Source organism: Chanodichthys erythropterus, chromosome 15 (genome assembly GCF_024489055.1).
Source record: "Chanodichthys erythropterus isolate Z2021 chromosome 15, ASM2448905v1, whole genome shotgun sequence".
In the NCBI taxonomy this organism is placed as follows: Eukaryota; Metazoa; Chordata; class Actinopteri; order Cypriniformes; family Xenocyprididae; genus Chanodichthys; species Chanodichthys erythropterus.
Genome location: NC_090235.1, coordinates 21033861 through 21055990, shown reverse-complemented (window position 1 = coordinate 21055990; position 22130 = coordinate 21033861). Strand labels below are relative to the sequence as shown.

General features: G+C 36.0%; 1 protein-coding gene across 3 annotated transcripts in view; it reads left to right on the top strand.

The window, feature by feature from the left end:
* Positions 1 to 22130, top strand: part of vps50 (VPS50 EARP/GARPII complex subunit) — a 162120-nt gene that overhangs the window by 79382 nt on the left and 60608 nt on the right. For 2 of the 3 annotated variants that reach the window (XM_067412278.1, XM_067412277.1), the window contains exons 14-20: positions 7215 to 7306; positions 7413 to 7507; positions 7873 to 7971; positions 12664 to 12754; positions 14776 to 14952; positions 19318 to 19436; positions 21224 to 21330. In XM_067412278.1, coding sequence (XP_067268379.1) covers positions 7215 to 7306; positions 7413 to 7507; positions 7873 to 7971; positions 12664 to 12754; positions 14776 to 14952; positions 19318 to 19436; positions 21224 to 21330 — 780 coding nt within the window. Of the gene's footprint in view, positions 1 to 7214; positions 7307 to 7412; positions 7508 to 7872; positions 7972 to 8444; positions 10972 to 12663; positions 12755 to 14775; positions 14953 to 19317; positions 19437 to 21223; positions 21331 to 22130 lie in introns of those variants that run through there. The other variant, XM_067412279.1, reaches the window with a different exon arrangement.

Here is a 22130-nt window from a genome sequence, read left to right as displayed (position 1 = left end):
CGATTTTTCTGTCATGGGACTTTCTTTCTTTGAATTGCATGTTATTGATCCTGCTGTAATATTTTCAGGATAAATGCATTGATATAATCATGAGCAGAAAGAAATGCTCTCTTCTCTTCTTTGCTCCAAGGTCACGATTTCATTTGAACTACTATATGTGGCTTCTACTGCTCACAAACTCAATATAATGAGGTCACATGTAGACCTCGATTAAAAACCGCCACACGTTTGCTTGACAGTGAGCATCCCATACAGCCGTCATGAGGAAGGTAATATATTCTTATCAGTGAGTCTGTTTACATGCAGAATTAATAATATCACAAATCAGCTCAAAAAAATCGTTTACTGAGATTTGAAATGATCACTTTTTTCTACATCATAATGTACACAGATAATATGCTTATAAATAATGTTGATTGGGTTTTGACCTTTAACCAATAAAGTAACACCATTTAAAGCGCCTTACACATTGTTGTTTTTTTTTCAAGCGTAATTTGTGTAAGATTGTGCAATTAATATTCTCTGAATATTCCCTACCTGAATCTCTCACACTTCACTGAGTGTAAGCGTTTGAGCTGATACTGTTATCGTAATTGTTTGAGCCAGGTCTCACAGGAAGGTTTTTTTTTCTGGTTTAATATCTTTCTTCCTCTTCTTTTTTCCCCATCTCTGTTCAGTGTGAAGATATTAAACTTTGGGGGGTAGAAATAACCATTTGGGTGCTGAATTGTCATGTGATGCTCAGAGGTGTTAGTTGCTCACACACAGCGACAGAGAATTTTTTTCCTCCACCTCGTTTATTTCTCACTTTGCAGTTCGGATGCACTTTCCCTTCGGGGTTCAGAAAAGTTCCCATTAGCGATAGGGACTTCATAAAGCCTTTCATATTATGAGTGAGGAAAAGGTTAAAGGCAGCCTGGAGCTCTGTGGATTTGGCCTCTGTGAAATATCAATGTTTTGCGTGTTCTGTAGACGGGATCTGTACAACTAGAGCTGGGCACGATATGAGCATACGAAGCGTGATGCAAATCCAGTTTTTAAAGTATACATGAGGGAAAATGTTTTCATGCACTTAATGTAAAATGTGAAACTGGTTTGCTTTCACTATGGGAGTTGTTTTCTTCTCTCCAGTGGTGCTAAGATGAGATGTGAAGCCTGCACAGACACGACTCTTGAGTGATGACTGCGGTTCTCTTGGGTTTAAGTGAGCACTGTTATATAAAAACACTCTTCCCCTATATCTCCTTACTAAGCGCCAAACATCAGTCTGCTGGCTGCGCTGAGCGTCCACTGAAAATCCCATCAATCACTTGCCTGGAGGTCTTCTCTGAAGCTTTTATTTAACAGTCCCAAGATACATGTTCCTTGTTTTATTTACCCCTTTTCCACTAACAGAGTGTTGTGCCCAATCAGGGACCATTCTGGACTGTTCCCCAAAATCGTTTTTCGTAGAAAAGTTGGTTTCGGGCTGGAAAATTGTGCCAGACTCAGAAACCAACTGGTCTGGGACTGGGAAGTCAGGGGATGGTATAACACTTGCAATACAGTTTTGAGAACAGAATGATGCAAAACAAATAATGAATGTCCAGCTCCTTCATTGCTTAGTGACTCCAGCAACTGTATTTTCCTTTTTAGAGACGTTTTATGTGTGAATATGCTAGGATTCTCAGTCACGCAGTGTCTTTGTTTCATTTTCTTTTTTTTCTTTTTTTTTGGTTTGGTTTTTGTTTTTGTTTTGTTGTGTTTGCTGAACACTACAATACCGCAGATACATTTTCTTCTGGAAAACTCCATACCTAACATTTGTGCTACAGATAAAATTACAGCAAAATGGACTTTTGTTTGGTTTAATTTGGTTTTGTTTAGTTGTGTTTGCTGAACACTACAACCCTGCAGATACGTTTTCTTCTGGAAAACTCCATCCCTAACATTTGTGCTACAGATAAAATTACAGCAAAATGGACTTTTGTTTGGTTTAATTTGGTTTTGTTTTGGTTTTGTTTAGTTGTGTTTGCTGAACACTACAACCCTGCAGATACGTTTTCTTCTGGAAAACTCCATCCCTAACATTTGTGCTACAGATAAAATGACAGCAAAATGGGCTTGTTTTGGTTTGATTTGATTTTGGTTTTGTGTGTTTTGTTTTGTTTTGTTGTTGTTGTTTTTTTTGTGTGTGTGTTGTGTTTTGGTTTGTTTTCTGTTGAGTTTTGATTGCTGAACACTACAACCCTGCAGATACATTTTCTTCTGGAAAACTCCCAGCTTCTTTAACATCCCTAACATTTGTGCTACAGATAAAATGACCACAAATTGGACTTGTTTTGGTTTTGTTTTTGGTTTTGTTTTGTTTTAGTTTGATTTTGTTTAGTTGTGTTTGCTGAACACTACAACCCTGCAGATACGTTTTCTTCTGGAAAACTCCATCCCTAACATTTGTGATACAGATAAAATGACAGCAAAATTGACTTGTTTTGGTTTGATTTTGGTTTTGTGTTTTTTGTGTTGTTTTTTGTTTTGTGTGTTGGTTTGGTTTGGTTTTTGTTGAGTTGTGCTTGCTGAACACTACAACCCTGCTGATACATTTTCTTCTGGAAAACTCCCAGCTTCTTTAACATCCCTAACATTTGTGCTACAGATAAAATGACCACAAATTGGATTTGTTTTGGTTTGGTTTTTGTTTTTGTTTTTGTTTTGTTTTAGTTTGATTTTGTTTAGTTGTGGTTGCTGAACACTACTACAACCCTGCAGATACGTTTTCTTCCGGAAAACTCCGTCCCTAACATTTGTGCTACAGATAAAATGACCGCAAAATGGGCTTGTTTTGGTTTGATTTGATTTTGGCTTATGTTTGGTTTTGTTTAGTTGTGTTTGCTGAACACTACAACAGCGCAGATACGTTTTCTTCTGGAAAACTTCATACCTAACATTTGTGCTACAGATAAAATGACAGCAGAATGGACTTGTTTTGTTTTGTTTAGTGAAACCAGCGCCATTTAAGTGTAAAGGGGTTATTGGACTCTGGCAAGAAAAGGCATCTTTTGGCTGATTTGGCTTTTTGCACAGGAGGTTCATGTGTGAATGCTTGTTTGTTTTCTCTAGAGATGACTTACAGCGAGAGTGCTGAGGTGGAACTGTTTGTATCATCTGCACATCAATGACATGATAATTATGTTGTATCACTAAGAGCCTGCTGGAGTATCAGTCCAGAATAAATCCCACCTGAAGGGCTTTTGTATTTAGTCACTCTCAGTCACACTGTGCCTATATAGACATTAAGATCAGTCGCCCACATTCACGCTCTTAATACACTCATATCTTGCTGCGCTCGTCTCCGCAGGTCATATCATCATTGTCATCATAAGTATCCTTCTCTTTACATTAGAGCGGATGCATAATGACCAAAGCAATGAAAAGCAGCACTATGAATTCACAATGAACTGGCACAGTAGTTTTCCAAGATTCCTGTTTCAGTTTAGTCTGGTGCAAGTTACATAATGGATACGGCTTCTGTCAAGATAGATGATGCACATCTAGGTGGTAAATTTTGATGACTCTGAGGTGTCCTCTATGATTAAACTCACTTTGGTATGTCAGGATGAACACTTCCCCTGATAAGGAATGACAGCTGCTTTGTTGCAGGAGGTGCTTGTTATTAGTTTTAATTGTTGTAAGGAAGGATTGTCAAACACATTAGAGCTTGATGATCACACACACGACACACCTTGAATGGCCTGAATTAAATGAAATTACTTTAATTAATTAAAAAACAGGTTTTGTAAACCATGGTGTACTTTTTTAACTGCCAGAAGTTATACAATTTTTAATTTATTCTGTGTTAAAGAGTATTAGGTTACATTCAAAGAAAAAAAAAACTTAAAAATAATTAAATAAAAATAATTTTTCCTTTTTTCGCGTACAGACAACAACGTTGTCAAAACAATCCCCATTCACACGGATCCACAAAAACTATTATAAATGCTGTATTATGCATGCCAGGCCAGTAGTTGGTGATATCACTTTGTAAACAAACACAAAGTAGACTGATAGACTGCCTATAGACCGGACGCGAAATACACATCTGCATGACGTCACCATTTTCACAAATGCATGTTTTTGTAGTTTACATGGAGGCGATTAAAACAGTGTTGTTTTAAAAACTTGCACTTTAAATCCTGTTTTCAAAAGTTTGCATTTTTAGGTCCCCAAAATGCCATTGTCGTGTAAACGTTTTTAGTTGAAAATGGTTTAGTGTAAATGGGCCCTTAGTAGCATTAATATAGAATATGAAAAGTGTAGTGGATTCTGTCTAAAACATCTGATTGGCCATTGCATTCACATGATGCTCAACAGATGTGCCAGTCCCACTTTATATTAAGTGGCCTAAACTAGTATGTACTTGCATTTAAATTAATCATTTGATACGATGCACTTAATGTGTACATACGTTTTTACATTGTACTTATATTTTAAAATCACCTGCATGTAATTACATCTGTAATTAATTTCTGTAATTACATTTATAATTACACTGTTGACCTATCCCTTACACCTTACCCCTACCCTTAAACCTACCCATACCACCACCCCTAACCTTACCCGTATCCACCTCAATAGCAGCAAAAGTGTTTGGCAATTCAATATGGACCCAATAAGTACATTGTACTTATTTTTTTATGTAAGTACATTGTAGTTAAGGCCACTTAATGCAAAGTGGGAGCGATGTGTCTGTGTTTGACTACAAATCTCAACGCTGCAAAAACGCATTGTAAATAGAAACCTTTGATGCTCTTCACAGAGTACTTGCACAAACACTCACATGAACGTTTTAAAGCAGCCGACTATCACCGGGTACCGGTACTGCAGAACAGCAGGTATCATCACATTAAATGAACGAGTAGATCTTTGTCAGTACAAAGATTCATTTTGGTGGCCATCAAAATATTTTCAATGCAGGAAAAACCCTTTTCTGGTACCTGGTTCCGTGTGGTCCTTTATTGCAGTGAGCCAAAATTCAAAGTAGAAAGTGAACCATCTTTGACACCCTCGTAGTAAGAGAATGTCATTGTTAATGTATTATCATAGCACCCTGAAATTTCAGCGTCAAGGTCCCTGTAATTGTGACTGTCTTTGCTGCAGCAGTCAAAGGGTTGAGAGCATTTAGTGTGGCTTTGCTAACACAATCTGTTCTGATCTACTTTCACAGGGCGTAAATGTTGTGAATGGGATTTGCAACATCTTGAGCTGATGACACAGTGGAGCAATTTGAGATTGGTTATTTGCCACTAAAAGCATGTGACTTATATCTTATATTTTAGAGAATGTTTCAATGTCAGAGCCATGGCAGGGTAAAACTACTAAAAACATTTCTCTTCATTGAAATGCATTTAAAATGTATATATTAATTGAAAAACTTAAACTTAAACAAAAAATTAGAAATGTTGCCTTACTAAAGCTGTTTAAGCTGAAGCAATAAAATTAACTGTAATAAAAACTTGATAAATAAATGACACCTTAAATATCAATAGTTACAGTTTTTACAATCACTTTGCTACTATTTTCAAAACCTTGATGTCCTTTTTTTTAAAACTCTGCACACAAAACTCAAAACGGTTATCACTTGTAACACAGGCTGTCTAATGTTCAGAACACTGCATTGTGCATTCACATCTTTAAAGAAATCTTGCACTTGCACAATCGTTGGTTCAAAATACAAATTTACTGTGAAATACCTTCGAAACATAACTATAGATCACCCACACACAAGCAACCGCTAGTTTCACTGTGTCATTGTTCGTACAATCATTAAATATTGTAGAACAAAATAGGTGATACAGGTTTCATTATGGTACTACATGTACAGTAAATACATCTCTGTAAAAGTACTGCAGTAGTAGAGAAAATACTACAGACACAGTGGAATCATTGAACAAAGATTGTAATATATTGATGCAAAACACTTCAGTACAATCACAACATAGGTTTATTTGAATCAAAGCAAAAATAATTACCTGTGAAATAGAAAAGAAAAGACAGTACTGTAAAACATCAAATGCAGGGTTCCTCAACTTGCTTGCTTGTACTGTAAGAAACAAAACAGGAGTGCACTGCAAAACATGCTGTTCTTGCTTAGAGTTTTTGTCTTGTTTCTAGTCAAAATTTCTTGTTTTCAGGAAAATACTTAATTTTGAATTATTTTTTCTTGAAAACAAGAAAATAATTTTTACTTGTCAAGAAAATGCTTCTTGATTTAAGAACTTTAAGATATTTTGACTAGAAACAAGACAAAAACTCTAAGTAAGAACAGCATGTTTTGCAGTGTGAGAAGGTGGTACAGTATTTGGGGCCATAGACAGTGTCTGATGAAGCATTATGATAAAATATTAGGCTACGTCCATGGATATTGTAGTCTAATTGGTTGATGCTCCACGCTAATTGGTGACAAAGAATCTCGTTATCCTGAAACTTTCATGATTTACAGTAAACATTGAAGATTGTTTGTCTGTTTCCATACAACTATGCATTAAGAGTAATGCAACAGTTACTTTTCATTTTGAGCAGTTCTATCAGTTGATAGTTAGATCATTGTAAGGAAATGAATAGACACTCATTTGAAATGTAATGTGTGAATTGCCTTTTGAAATAGTAGTACTTTGATGTTGTGTTATATTGAACAGGTGATTTTTGTTGAATGAACAAATGATCTAAGTTTTATGTGTATTGTATCCAAGCAATTGAGAAAAGGGTTAGAGTTTTGAAAAATGTGCATTTTGATCATTGGTTGTGAGTTTTGTGTCTAGAGTTGAGAAAAATAACATCAAGGTTCTGAAAATAGTAGCAAAGTGATTGTAAAAAAAAAAAATTAACATAACTAAAAATCTAAAAATAAAAATGAATTCAAAATATTAATAAAATTAAAATAAAAACTAAAATAACCCTAAGCAATGGGATTTTACATTTTATATATTAGTCAATTTTTGTATGCATTTAATGAAAATGTCCTTTAAATTTAGTCAGTGTTTCATCATTTTAGTCAATTTTAGCCTGACTGAAATTGCATGGATTTTTTGTTGAAGAAAATAAAGTGCGAAATGATGAAATTGTGTGCCAGACTGTAACAGAATAGCCTGAAATCCTGTCATAATAGCATGTAATGAATTATACTGAAGTATTAGCTACTTTTTAAACTGAATGTGCTGTGAATCTCCTTTTTGTAGATGATTCAAGCGCAGAGGGCTCAGACGAATCTACCGTGGACCGTAGTTATGTGAAAAAGAAGCTGGAACATGGCTTAACGCGGATCTGGCAGGTAGGGAGCGTGCTCATTCATTTTTTTCTTTCTCTGTTTATGTTCCGTTCCTCCATTAGCTTCATGACTCGCCCTCCCACCTCATGTCCTCCTCTCTCTGCCCCAGGACGTCCAATTGAAAGTGAAAGCCTATTTGCTGGGAACAGACATGTCCAACTTCAAGTACGACGACTTCATTGTGGTTCTGGATGTTATCAGCAGGTAGGGGACCCACTTCCTCATTAGTGCTAATTGGATTGGCCTGTTGGGACCAACTGTTGGCCTGTTGGGACCTCATGAGAAACTCCCCTAAAGAGAAAACGGGGCCAGAGGGCATCAATGAAACTGCTTGTTCCTCAACAAGAGACCCTGGTCATCCCCATAAACAAGGCTCAATTAAAAGGCCAGTTTGTGTGTGAAATCACAAGCCTCTGTATTGATCCTGCCTCGGGGTCGCTGACTTGTGTGAATAGAGGACACGTGATTTGAAGTGACTCTTTGGGGTTAATAAGGAGAGTGAACCACTTTCTAATTCATTTCATCTTTTTCTCTCATTTGTTTTTCTGTTTTTCTCTCCCAATTGAAAGGTTGATGCAGGTAGGAGAGGAATTCTGCGGCAGCAAGTCCGAGGTGTTGCAGGAGTCCATTAAGAGACAAAGTGTGAACTACTTTAAGAACTATCACAGGTGAGATGCAATAAACAGCTCAGTTGACCTCAGTCACAATCCGCTCCAGGAGGGATTTAATAAAAATTAAAAAATGTAGTTATGTAGGGATGACTGTAATTTTGTTTGTTCCCCCAACAAAAACCCAATAAGAATTTTCCATTAACTTGTTATTGCAGAAAATAAGCTTTGTGATTCTTACATGTTTTGTTCAACATAATCTTCATGAATGAAGACAGCTTTTGAATGAATTTTGGAGCCTAAATATAATTGGCAGGAGTAAAAAGCTAAAGGTTGGCTATAAACAAACTACACTGTCGTATTACTTCAACATCCATTAAAGTCAACATGAAATCAAAATTGTCCTTTCTTGTTTAAATTGAAATATTGCAGTATTTATTATAAATGATTTATCTGTGAATATCATTGTTTTAAAAAATAATTAATGTGCCCTCATAATCTTTAATCAAAGTAACTTCCCCTCACTCTTGCAGCGACATCTCTTTGCTTCTCTGATGATGTGTTTACCGGCACAAGGGCGGGGCAACCTGTCACTCACATGAGATCGACCAGTAGCAAACCACAACCATCCAGTCAATTCCCAATGGACAAAACGAAGTCCCACCCTACATTTTGTCTTGTTCGAGAAACCGTATCACTCATGTATACGTCACAATAAAAAAGAAAACACTATCGCAACTTCCATTTCATGTCGACTTTAAGATTCTGACAACTCGTTCAATCTTTATTTAAAATCTACAAACTGAAAAGCAAATAGTTTGCAAGAGTGCGAGTGTAGAATAAACATGACAAGGCTATAAAAGCAGACTACTGAGTAGTCTGAGTAGAGTTTTACTGCTCAGTGTGATGATGTTTAATGTCAAAGACAGTCTCTCCGGTCCCATTTAGCCACATGGAACCAACCATGTTTTTCAAGACATGTAAAAGCTTAAAAAGAAAATAACGAGTGGGGTATTACTGATGCATCTTATGCAGTAGAATAAATCATGAAAATATCTTGAGCTTGTTCTAACCACAGACCTTATTTCAGGCATTTAACCAAAAACCCATTCAACATGATGGAACGAGAAGTCCAAAAATGCATTTAGTACTCATTCCTGTTGTGTCCACTGATAGTGGTGTTTATTTGTACACGATGTCTGCATTGTTTTAGTGCTCAATTGACTAAATTAATTATGCAAATAGGTTAACACTACAAACATGCCTGAAAAATCTGGATTTTGTCAATGTCACAGTGTTACTGTAGTTCAAAAGATGGCATGGCACGTAGTGGCTTGTGGACATCATCTGTATCAGTACTTTTCTAGAATATATCTAGAAGTTGTTTAAGTACCTGTCACATACTCAAGCTGGAAAATGTGTTCAGATCTCTGCGTTGTTGCTCAAATGATGAGAGGATAGCTAACCGGGGCTTTGTTTACACTGCTGACAAATTGGATTTGATTTTCAAATCTGATCTACAGGACTGAATGTCCACATTGTCATTGTGCAAGTGTTGAAATCTGATTTTGTGCTCTATATCCAGTGCATCTACATCAGTTGCTATAGTAATGATGTATGTCAAACTAATGCCAAGAGACAAAAACTGTGAGGAGCTGTCATTGAGAGGAATGAAAACTGGAAAATTTGCTTCATTTTGCTCATATCCTTTATGACATCTTATCATTGTGCTGAACTCGCAAGATGCATGAAAGAACATAAACGACAAAGTGGTTATACGCTTTCAAGCACATACTGTCCAAAACTGATGACTTATTCACTACGTATTAGGGGTGGAACAAAAAAAAATCGAACTGTTCGGTTCTCCACCCACGGTTTGGCACGCGCTTGCACTGCAGTTCATCCAAAATCTGACGATGCATCAATAATGTGTTTTGTTGAAAACAACAACGTATAAAACACACAGACTGATTTGGTGAATGTATGTTTCAGTCGATGGACATGCATTCTGGTTTTCCAATACGTTCAAAACAGTGTTATAAATACTCTTTGTAAATAAATGTTCAATGACGTGATGAATTCTCTATGACCAGTCATTATCACCTGGGTGTTGATAGCGTGCCAGCACAGGTGAGACCTGAACATCTCATGTTGCTGTGTTTAAACTAAACTCATTTAAACCTTGCTAATTTAAAGGTGCCCTCGAATGATAATTTGAATTTATCTTGGCATAGTCAAATAACAAGAGTTCAGTTCATGGAAAAGACATACAGTGAGTCTCAAACTCCATTTTTTCCTCCTCCTTATATGTTTGTTTAAAAGACCTCCGAAGAACAGGCGAATCTCAACATAACACTGACTGTTACGTAACAGTCGGGGTGTACGCCCCCAATATTTGCATATGCCAGCTCATGTTCAAGGCATTAGACAAGGGCAGCCAGTAACATCTGGATCTGTGCACAGGTGAATCAACAGGTAAGCAAGCAAGAACAATAGCGAAAAATGGCAGATGGAGCAATAATAACTGACATGATTCATGATGATATGATATTTTTAGTGATATTTGTAAATTGTCTTTCTAAATGTTTTGTTAGCATGTTGCTAATGTACTGTTAAATGTGGTTAAAGTTACCATCGTTTCTTTCTGTATTCACGGAGGCAAGAGCCGTTGCTATTTTCATTAAACACTTGCAGTCTGTATAATTCATAAACACAACTTCATTCTTTATAAATCTCACCAACAGTGTAGCATTAACCGTTAGCCACAGAGCACTATCAAACTCATTCAGAATCAAATGTAAACAATATAACAGTATACAATACTCACATAATCCGCCGCATGCATGACGAACACTTTGTAAAGATCCATTTGAGGGTTATATTAGCTGTGTAAACTTTGTTTATGCACTGTACAAGGCAAGCGCGAAGGGCGTGGAGCATGAGAATTAAAGGGCCAGTAGTCCAGAATCGGCTCATTTATAATGATGCCCCAAAATAGGCAGTTAAAAAAATGAATTAAAAAAAATCTATGGGGTATTTTGAGCTGAAACTTCAGACACATTCAGGGGACACCTTAGACTAATATTACATCTTTTTTTTTAAAAAGTTCTAGGGCACCTTTAAACATTCATCCGTAAGATGCAAAAGAGAACTTGAGCACGCTGTGAGGAGATTTGTTTGTGTACTCATCCGAAGCGCGTACATGGAGAGCCGCATCACAGCGTGCAAATACACTCGTGCAAATTCTCTTTCAAGTCTTGCACCTAAACGGACAAATTCACACAAAAATTGTCAACATGCCCATCTTAGCGAGTATCCTAACAAACATAGTAGGTTAAGTCTTAAGAGAAAAACGAGACAGACAAGCATGTGTATCATTATATTTATTTTTTTAGCCAGCAATATATTAATATAGTACAAGGCATGTTTCGCTCAACCCCAAATAGGGGCACATTTGTGTGGTATGTTAAGCTGAAACTTGACCAGACCAGAGACTTATATTACATCTTGTGAAAGAGGGCATAATAGGTGCCCTTTAACCCAACTTGTTGGGTTTGTCCATATTTAACCTAACTTGGGTTGTTTTTAACCCAGCATTTTTTAGAGTATCAACGCCTAAATGAATCCACACCGGTCAGGTGGTACATCAACCACGTGGTACACATGGGAGCTTTCAGAAAACTCCCTGCTTACAAATTTTAATTACGAGCTCTGCGAGGACGTGAAGGCTTTTTAATAGCCAGAATCTCGTAGTTACAGTAATTACGATACCTTCAGCATCAGTGTACTGGATCTTTGAATTATATCTTAAAGGGACGCCAGTCTAATATTCCTGCTCTCTGTCTTTTTAATGTTAATCAAACAACAAAAGATGAAGAAATCTGAAGCGCTTCACCTCTATTACGTATTGAATGTTGTGTAGTTCACTGTATGAGGAATGAGTGAGCGAGAAAGAGTGTATTCAGATTAAGTTCAAGTATGGCGCACCTAGTATGCGCAAAAAATGCACCAAAAAAAAAATAAAAAATACTAATGTGATTTGAGCCAGTTACACCAACAAAAAACATATTGTTACTATCTGTCTGAGCTAAGCCAAAATGTCCATAACCACTGCTTTAGTCAGCAGTACAAAGGCCTTTTCTGCTTGATGAGATGAAGGACATTGAAAGAGGACATCTTACCATTATTTCTGATTATTCAAGCAGTTGGATAGCATCCATAAAGCGATTATCTGTCAGTCCTCTGAATGCTTAATCTCTGCTGTCACTGTGTCGCCATTAACACGTTCTGCCATTACAATATGTATTGTGCCCTCTGGCTTAGAGGACAAAACTGATCCGTTTTTCCTTCAAGTGCTTTAAATTTGATGCATTTAAAAATAGCATGGATTGTAGACGCGACTAGAGATGATATTTCAAATGTCAAACACCCTGCCACCGGCTGCTCTTTATTTGAATTAATATACCAACTTGTGTTCACGTGAACTGCCGGAATGTTCTTTAGAGATTAGTGATGGACTTTTATAATGTTCCACTTTGATGTAGACATTTGGTACAAGGCTGCTGGTATTGACCTTGTCTGGCGGCGGGCCACTTTGACACTCATCGCACTCACTACCTCTAACCTCCTTCGCTGATCGACTTTTCCTTGAACTGTTTTTGCCAGCCCATTTCATTTTCAATAAGTTGAATGGCAAAGGGTCTTCATTTGACAAAAGCCAACCTCTTGTCATTTCTCTTTGTACCCCTGCAGAACTCGCTTGGAGGAGTTGCGAATGTTCCTTGAAAATGAAACCTGGGAGTTGTGCCCTGTGAAGTCCAACTTCAGTATTGCCCAGCTCCACGTAAGTCCTAATGCTGCAGATAAGACATTGAAATGCAGTGACTTTTATTCATGGCTGATCTGGACAAACTGGCATATCTGGCAGTCTTTGAGATTTCAAATTTGCATATGAAGATGAGCCGGAGAGTTTTTGTTCAGTGCGTGCTTTGAAACGACAGTCATGAGATGGCTACAAGCCAAAGGCATATCAATATGCTTTCTTGCATAACAAGTATTGTTCACAGTCAAATTCTTAAGGTAAGCGGGTCAAAAAGTGTTTATTATGTGACCCATTGCAGGAAATGAGATATGTCTACAGCGGGTGGTTTTTCTAACCAAATAAATGGCGTTTTTGTAGATCATCTTGCTTCATATTTCCCGTCTTGCCATAATAGGGCGCTTTTATATGCATTTTAAATCTCACGAAAGGCTTGACAACTTGATAAATGAGGGTAAGTATCATCACTGATTGTATTCCAACATAAGCTGTTTTCTCTCCTAGTCAGGGTGTCATCCGTCTAAAAACAAATTACACCCTGGAAGGCAAGTATTTTCATCCGAGAGTATGTGACGAATAAACCAAAATGCGTCTCTTTCAATTATTATATGCTAAACAGGGTCTTTCGCTCAATAAACTGTTCTCTGATGGACCTTTTACACTGTTTTTGTGCAGAATATACAGGTATTTTCTCAAAGAATTGCCACTAGTTTGTGTGGTAGAGAAAGCTGGCATTGAAAAGCACATCAGTGAATGGCATAATCAGTGGTGCTATTTAATAAGCCACATTTGCATAATGACTTCTTGCTAGAGCTCTGAATTGCAAAGCGGTTTAACTGAAAAGTTTTAGGTCGCTTAGCACTACTGCTCAAAGCTTTTGCACTTTCACCCTTGCAGCTCATTGTTCATTTTTTTTTTTTTAAATGTAATATTTGCTGAATTTTTCAAGTACATTTCCAATGAACTAAATGCACCTGTAATATGTAGCAGAACCGATAAAGCTACTTTTCCATCACCTTCTTGGACATTCCATTAAACCTAGTCCACCTAGTTTGTCGTAATAAGCCTGAGGGCTCCACTGATCCTGATGGGAAATAATATTTTGTAATCAAAATGATTCCAGTTTGCATGGCTACATGGAAACGACTAATAATTCTGTATTGTGTGGGCCAGACAAGTAATTTGGCGATGTCACTTTGTAAAGAAGGACTGAGCGTGTGCACACATACACATTCAAACGTGCATACCTATAGACTAAACATGTAAATGAACGGCAAGAATGCACTAAAAGTCTTCTGTTAAAAATTTGTCATTTAAGTTAATAATTAACGGATTCAATCAAAAACTTACTTTAGCTCGATAATAACTTTTTCATAGAGCTACTGTAAAGTCAAAACAATCTGTCCATTAATTTTGCTATTATCACTGTGAAGCTGCTTTGAAACAATTTGTATTGTTGAAAAGTCTTATGCTCAACAAAGTTGCATTTATTTGATAAAAATACAGTACAAACAGCAATACTGCAAAATATTATTACAATTTAGAATAATTGTTTTATATTTTAATATATCTTAAAATGTGATTTATTCCTCTGTCAAAGCTGAAATTTCAGCATCATTATTCCAGTCTTCGGTGTCACATGATGCTTTAGAAATAATTCTAATATGCTGAATTTGATGCTCAAGTAATATTTCTTATTATTATTATAAATGTTGAAAATGGTTGTGCTGCTTAATATTTTTGTGGAAACTGTGATACATTTTTTTCATGATTTTTTTATGAATATAAAGTTTAAAAGAACAGCATTTATTTGAAATACAAATCTTTTAGAACATTATAAATGTCATTACTGTCACTTTTGATCAAATGCTTCTTTGCTGAATAAAAGTATTGATTTCTCTCAACAACAAAAAAAAATGGGTAGTGTATGTATACAAAAAATCTAAAAAATTTAATGAACCCTACAAAATTCTGTGGGCCCACTTTTTAGTTATTTGATCTGTATTTTATGAAATCTGATAAATCTGTTTTCCCCTCTTTTTCAGGAGTTTAAGTTCATGGGTCAGTGTCGTTCTCCCTCGGTATCTCCCAGCAGACAGCCAGAATCCACAGAGCTGGTGGAGCTTTCTCTGTTTGAGCAGTATCTGCAGGGCGGAAATCCTTTTGAGATGCAGATTGACAACAAGGAAGAGGAGACAGAGGATGTCCTGGCTTCTAATGGGGTATATAGAATTTTCAGTACTAGTTTAAGTCATTCAAAACATCACAATAACATATAGGTTCTAACTTAAAGGTGCCGTAGAACGTCTTTTTAAAAGATGTAATATAAGTCTAAGGTGTCCCCTGAATGTGTCTGTGAAGTTTCAGCTCAAAATACCCCATAGATTTTTATTTTTTATTTTTAACTGCCTATTTTGGGGCATCATTAAATATGAGCCGATTTAGGCTGCGGCCCCTTTAATTCCTCACGCTCCCTGCCCATGGAGCTCACGCTTGCCTTAAATAGCATAAACAAAGTTCACACAGCTAATATAACCCTCAAAATGGATCTTTACAAAGTGTTCATCATGCAACATGTCTAATCGTGTAAGTATGGTATTTATTTGGATGTTTACATTTGATTCTGAATGAGTTTGATAGTGCTCCGTGGCTAAAGCTAACATTACACACTGTTGGAGAGATTTATAAAGACAAAGTTGTGTTTATGAATTATACAGACTGCAAGTGTTTAAAAATGAAAAAAACGACGGCTCTTGTCTCTGTGAATACAGTAATAAACGATGGTAACTTTAACCACATTTACCAGTACATTAGCAACATGCTAACGAAACATTTAGAAAGACAATTTACAAATATCACAAAAAATATAATGTAATCATGGATCATGTCAGTTATTATTGCTCCATCTGCCATTTTTTTGCTATTGTTCTTGCTTGCTTACCTAGTCTGATGATTCAGCTGTGCACAGATCCAGACGTTAATACTGGCTGCCCTTGTGTAATGCCTTGAACATGGGCTGGCATATGCAAATATTGGGGGCGTACACCCCAACTGTTACGTAACAGTCGGTGTTATGTTGAGATTCGCCTGTTCTTCGGAGGTCTTTTAAACAAATGAGATTTATATAAGGAGGAGGAAACAATGGTGTTTGAGACTCACTGTATGTCATTTCCATGTACTGAACTCTTGTTATTTAACTATGCCAAGATAAATTCAATATTTAATTCTAGGGCACCTTTAAAGTATCATTTAAATTACAGTAAATGCCAGCTGTATGGGGAAAAATGTGCCTGGTGATGTTTTAATTTATTTAAACAAGCTTTATTTCAAAGACATATTGTTTGTGTCATATCTCATAAAGTAGCCTCTTTTACCTTTCAAAAAATTCATTTATGTTTAGTTTAATTTTTCATTTAATATAATTTGACTTTTTCATCCAATTTATTTTTTTTGTAGCCAAAATTCCATTTCCTGTACTTGGTTATAGGAAATGGCCTAAAATTTTGGCCACAAAAAATAATTTCCACTAATTTCTAGACCATCTAATCTCTTGATAGCTTCAGAGTCCTTTGTATTTCAGTATTTTCATATAATATTCAACACATTTCAACAATATTTATGCTAGGCTGTTTGGCATCAGGCTTGAGTAAACAAGCATTTTATGATGGTTTACAGTTACATTTATATTCTTATTAGATGCTTGCCAAACTGACTGCTGAAAGGGGAAATAAATGGGAGTGAAAATTTGATGCATAAATATTTTGTAACGTTAAGTGGCTCATTGTCCTTATAACTATTGACAGAGGCCATTACTTCAATGTGGAGACAATAATCATTATTAAAGCTCTGATGTGCTTGGCATCTCTGATGATGCTTCTGTAATGAAAACAAATGCTGTATGTTGATGACAGAGAGTGTGAGCCCTTGGTACAAGTGCTTTTACCCTGAGAGAGCACAAAGTGTTTTGCATATGAGCTCATTGTGTTAAGTATTCCATGATGTTTTGTTGGTAACTAGATACAATGTGAGGTGTCTATCGACTTTACATTCAGTCTTTATCCTTATGGACCCAAGGAGGTGTTTGAGGTTGCATCTATTTAATCTGCAGCACGGATTTGACACTGGTGCATTAATGATACTTTTTTTCAATTCAAGCTCTGAACCTTAGAGAATTAAGGCTGAATCATTTTGATAGTTTTATGATATGCCTTGTTTCATTTCTCTTTTTAATAGGGGTGTGATTGGACGCTTAGCTCACAAAACAAGACAAGACACGAGATTGGGTTCACGAGATGAGACGAGATATTTACTTAGTATTTTTAAGAAATCCTCACTGACAAAATTCATGAATGGAAAAATAATCTTTTTTGAAATGTTGTAACGAATAATCTTGTAATGAGTGTCATTTCAGTTCTACTTTCTGAGTATGAATTATCATATCCATTGAAAGACAACAGCATACAAGCACTGTAAATTTTTTTGCGACAAATCATATTTCATATGAGTCTCTTCAGACCATATTGTACATGAAGTATGAGCTTCCAGAACTTCTGATTGAGGCTGTGTGTGACCTCCTAATTGAACACCTTTCCACAAATTGAATAGAAATAAAAACAGTATAAAAACAGTATAAGCTAACGTTATCCAACTGAATTAAATGGTTTTTATTTCTAGAAAAAAATCTAAACGACTGTGGATGCGGTGCCACGGTGATCACTGAGTGTAATGTAAACATAGTGGTGGCATATTCTATGCTAATTTCACCTTCACACTCCATCATGGCAATATCACGAGACAGTTTTTCACTCTACGAAAAATATTGTCACATTTTAATATCGCAAGATCTCGTTGCCCAAGATCTCATCGCACCCCTAATTTAGTTTTTGTCATATTTTAGTCATCGGAAATTGTTTGTTTTAGTCTAGTTTTAATCGACTAAATATCATAAGATTTTAGTCGACTAAAATCTAATTTAGTTAAATTGTAATGCATTAAGCATTTCTCTAACAATACACAGATCCTATACACTGATAAATGTACATCTGATTCCCCAAACGGTTTATGTTCACCCAACTGTACTTTGCTCCACAAAGCAGACGGTTTTTGACCGTTCAAGTGCAGAAAGACACAAAAAAGCAAAATTCAGTACTTTTCAGGGATTGACACACTTTTCATTGAGGTACTATTATAGTTTTCGTGTAAAATTTTTATTAGATTTGATTGTTAGTTTTTCTGCTTTCATTGTAATTTTAGTTAAAAGTTTTAGTATTTTTGTGTGTTTGTCTTTTAGTTTTTGCTTTTAAATATCTATAAGTTTTTATTTGTTTGTTATTTTAATACCTCCGGTTAAGCTAAAGCTTAGAAACTAGATTAAATAAAATAAGTTTAAATTTTTATATATTTATTTTTTATTTTAGTTAACTTTTATGTCAATTAATTAAGATTTCTTTGGTTTTAGGTTTGGTTAACTATAATAACCCTTATACTTGTAAAATATATTGAATAATGTGTCCAATAATGTCTTTCCTTCCTGTGACAGAAGATACAGTAGTTTACTATGAAGTAAATTTAAATTAAATTAAATACAGTTTATTGTGTAAACAAATAACAATAATGACCAGGAAAAAATAATAATTATTAACCATACCGATATACACCGTGACTCTTATTCTGAAATGTATGCAGTCAGCACTGTAGCAGGCTGCTCACGAGGGTGATAGAATATTCATTCTTACAACCGCCTAAAACATACTACCATATAAACATTGTGTAGTAAACATTGCCATAATTCATTAACATTAGCTTATAAGCAATAGCATGGCATAAATGTGCGCTATTCATTAATTGTGAAGCAGTCTAAAGTGCTGCTACTGCGCGAGCCTGTAGAGTGCGCAACAGCGCCCCTTTCCCCGCGGTTAGATCAGTACGTTACACTTCAAATGTGCGCATCTTCCACACAGGACAGCAGTCCTGACTGGATATCTTCCCAAATCGTCCCTCTCTTTTATTTTCGTTTAGTTTTTATTAGTTGACGAAAATTAGAGTAGATTTTAGTCATAGTTTTAGTCATTCAAAACTCATTTTTATTTAGTCATCGTCTCGTTTTCGTCCATGAAAAAATGTCGTTGACGAAAATTATGACAAATTATTCATCAACGAAATTAACACTGTCTTTCAGTCAGACTAGCTGACAAATGCCCAAAACTTTCTAAGATCAGCAAACCAGACCATCTGCAAACCAGCTTAGAGTCTGTAAAATTCAAACTTTTTCTGAAGGTGGATGATAAACTCTACAAGTACACTACTATAAAAACAAAGTTGTATTTTTAAAATGTTTTTTTAAATGCTGCTTAATATTTTTATGAAAACCTTGATATATGTTTTTACAGAATTATTTAATGAATAGAAATTTCAAAAGAAAAACATTTATTTGAAACGGAGGCTTTTTTACATTGTAAATGCCTTTTCTGTCGCTTCTTTTTTCTTTTCTTTTTTTAAAAAATCTTATTGGCCCCAAAATTTTGAATGTAAATGAATGTTCGGCTGTTATGATTTATGTTTTTTCATTCCGTTTCCCCTCTCGGCAGTATGAGTCAGATGAGCTGGAAAAGAGTGTGTATCAGGACTACGACAGTGACAGTGATGTACCTGAGGAGCTGAAACAAGACTATGTAGATGAGCAGACAGGAGACGTTCCAGTGAAGAGGTCAGTACTGAGTCATCATCTAGCTGCTCACGTCACACAGTAACATTTCTAGGTTAGTTTAGGTCTAAAATAATTGCCCACAGACAGGTATGCATGCTATGATTGGCGACACATGTTCAATCAAGTATAAAAATGCATGTTTTTATAAATTGTAGTGTGCTATAGATTCAGGTCGCTCATGAATCAGTTTATTAACCCAAGGCAAGGTCAAGAGGTGGCTAACTTCTCATTTATGGACTTCATGTTCCCTCTCAGGCAGCTGAAATAGTTTAAATTCACCCTGTGTACTGAGTGAACACAAGCTATCATTAGCCTCTTATCAGGGAGAAAGGCTTTAATTATTTTATGAAGAAAGGGCCCACAAGTCCACAAGGCTCCCGTTTAGAGCCATTCAGAGCTTTGAAGTTAAATAAAATTGTCTCAAGGAGATTGTTAAAATGGCTCCTTTCAGAATTGCACCACGTGGTGGTTTTGCTGACTACATGAGCATTTTTTCCCTGCATTTCCTAATTACTTTTGGCTTGCTCTCCGTGTCTAAGTGTGATAGAAATATCATAAATCAAGAGAATGATTAGGAATGTAATTAAACCGTGAACCCTGATGAATATTTAAAGCCTGTTTGTTCCTCACGAAGATGACTGACAGTTCTCCCTGCAGTAAATCAGCTGCCGCATTACATGTTGTGACATTTCATTGTTAGAGACTTCACATTTTGAGGGATCTAATGTTTTGCATATTTAAATGACATAAGTGTTCTTAAATGTGATGTTGTGACTCCCCCTCACAATCTGTGACTTCAGTGCCTGTTTAGAAATCATCCGGAATGTTCAGAGTTCAATGCAAGTAAAGCTCAGTAGACAGAATTTGTGGCATAAGGTTAATTACCAAAGAAATCATTTGGATTTGTCCTTTGTTTTCTTAAAAAAAAAAAAAAAAAAAAAAAAAAACTGCAATGCAAAACTAGAAGTTACAGTGAGGTACTTTTAATGGAAGTGAAGGGAGCCAATTTTAAGGGTATTTAAAAGCAGAAATGTCTAGCTTATTTTATAAAACATTAATTATTCTTTTAACATGTGTGTATTATTTGAACTGTAGAGCTGTTTCAATCATCATTTTTAGGGTTTATGACATTGCAACAAAGTTGGATATACTATATATTGAGATATACTATAAATGTAATATGCTAAATATTACACAGAAAAGGTTAGCAGTAGTTTACAAATCGGCCCCATTCGCTTCCATTGTAAGTGCCTCACTGTGAATTTTTGTTTTACAGTGAAAAAGAAAAGGAGGGACAAGTTAATTTATGCCAGAAGTGCTGTCAATTGAGCTTTTTTGTACTGAACCCTAAATATCCTGTAGTGCAAATGAAAGAGGTCATTTACAACATCTTTAGTTTGTTTTTTGGGGTCTTCTAGAATAGGTTTTCATGCATATTTGACATTGTTGCAGCACCTCTCTTCCCAGTCTGTCAGTTAACGCTCCTTTTAGTTCCTGTCTCTATGAAGCCACTCCTTCCAAAACAAATAAACAAACATTGTGCTCTGATTGGTCGGCTAGACCAGTGTGTTGTGATTGGTCAACCACTTCACTTAACGCAACTCAATCAGGCCTCAAATCATATATATATATATATATACACCTGTTCTGCAACACCAAAAAGACTGGCTGATGAAGGAAGCGTTAATGAAGGAAGTGTGTGAATGAGACTCTTCAGTTCTGAAGGTCATTAAACTATAATGCTGATCCTGGATCTTTGTGTCCCTGCTCTGTCCCCCCTTAATCAGCGTGTCCAGAGAGACACTTCGCAGCCGGAAGAGGTCCGACTACAATCTGAACCGAGCCAATGCCCCCATCCTTACCAACACCACCCTCAACGTGATTCGCCTGGTCGGTGAGTAATTGACTTTTGACCTTACACCTGTGCAAGACTGGTGGTACATGATAAAGTTGACCCTAAGCAAGGAACTGCAGTTTGCCCTCTAATTAACAGGCTAATAGCTGAATTACCATGAAAGAGGCGCGTACTTAGACTCAGCTGTGTTCTGCTACAGCTTCCGGTCATTAACTCCATTCTGAGCATGTGCCTGCTCATCTCTTCAGGTTCATTTGAACGTCTGTTTGACGAGATGAAGGTTACGAGACCATTCATCTATAAATGTTCAGTTTAGGCTAATCTAACAGAATCTAACTGCAAAAAGATGCTGTCATGAACCCATGGGTGCGAGTGGTGTTTTGATAAAAGCTTTAAAGTTGTGAAATGGATAACGGTTTTAGGCGGTTCAATTAAAAATAATAATAATAATAATAATAATAATAATTAATTGGTTAAACACCTACAGTAACATAATCAGTTATTTTGAAGACATCAGTTCTGCATTTTGATTGGCTTGTGAACATTTTCTCAAAATGTTCTCTATTTAGCCCTTTAAATTACTGTGAGGTAATTTAAAGGAATAGTTCACCCAAAAATGAACATTTACTCACCCTTGTGTCATTCCAATCCTGTATGAGTTTCTTTTTTCTACAGATCACAAAATATATTTTTAGGAATTATGTCCAGTAATTGAAAGTCAGTGAGGTCCAAAACAAGACAGTTCTCAAAATATTTCTATTAAATATGACTCAAGGGCTTTGAATAAGACATTTGCCAATTTGCATTCATATTTCCCTTTCCTAAATCGTTGTGGTTTT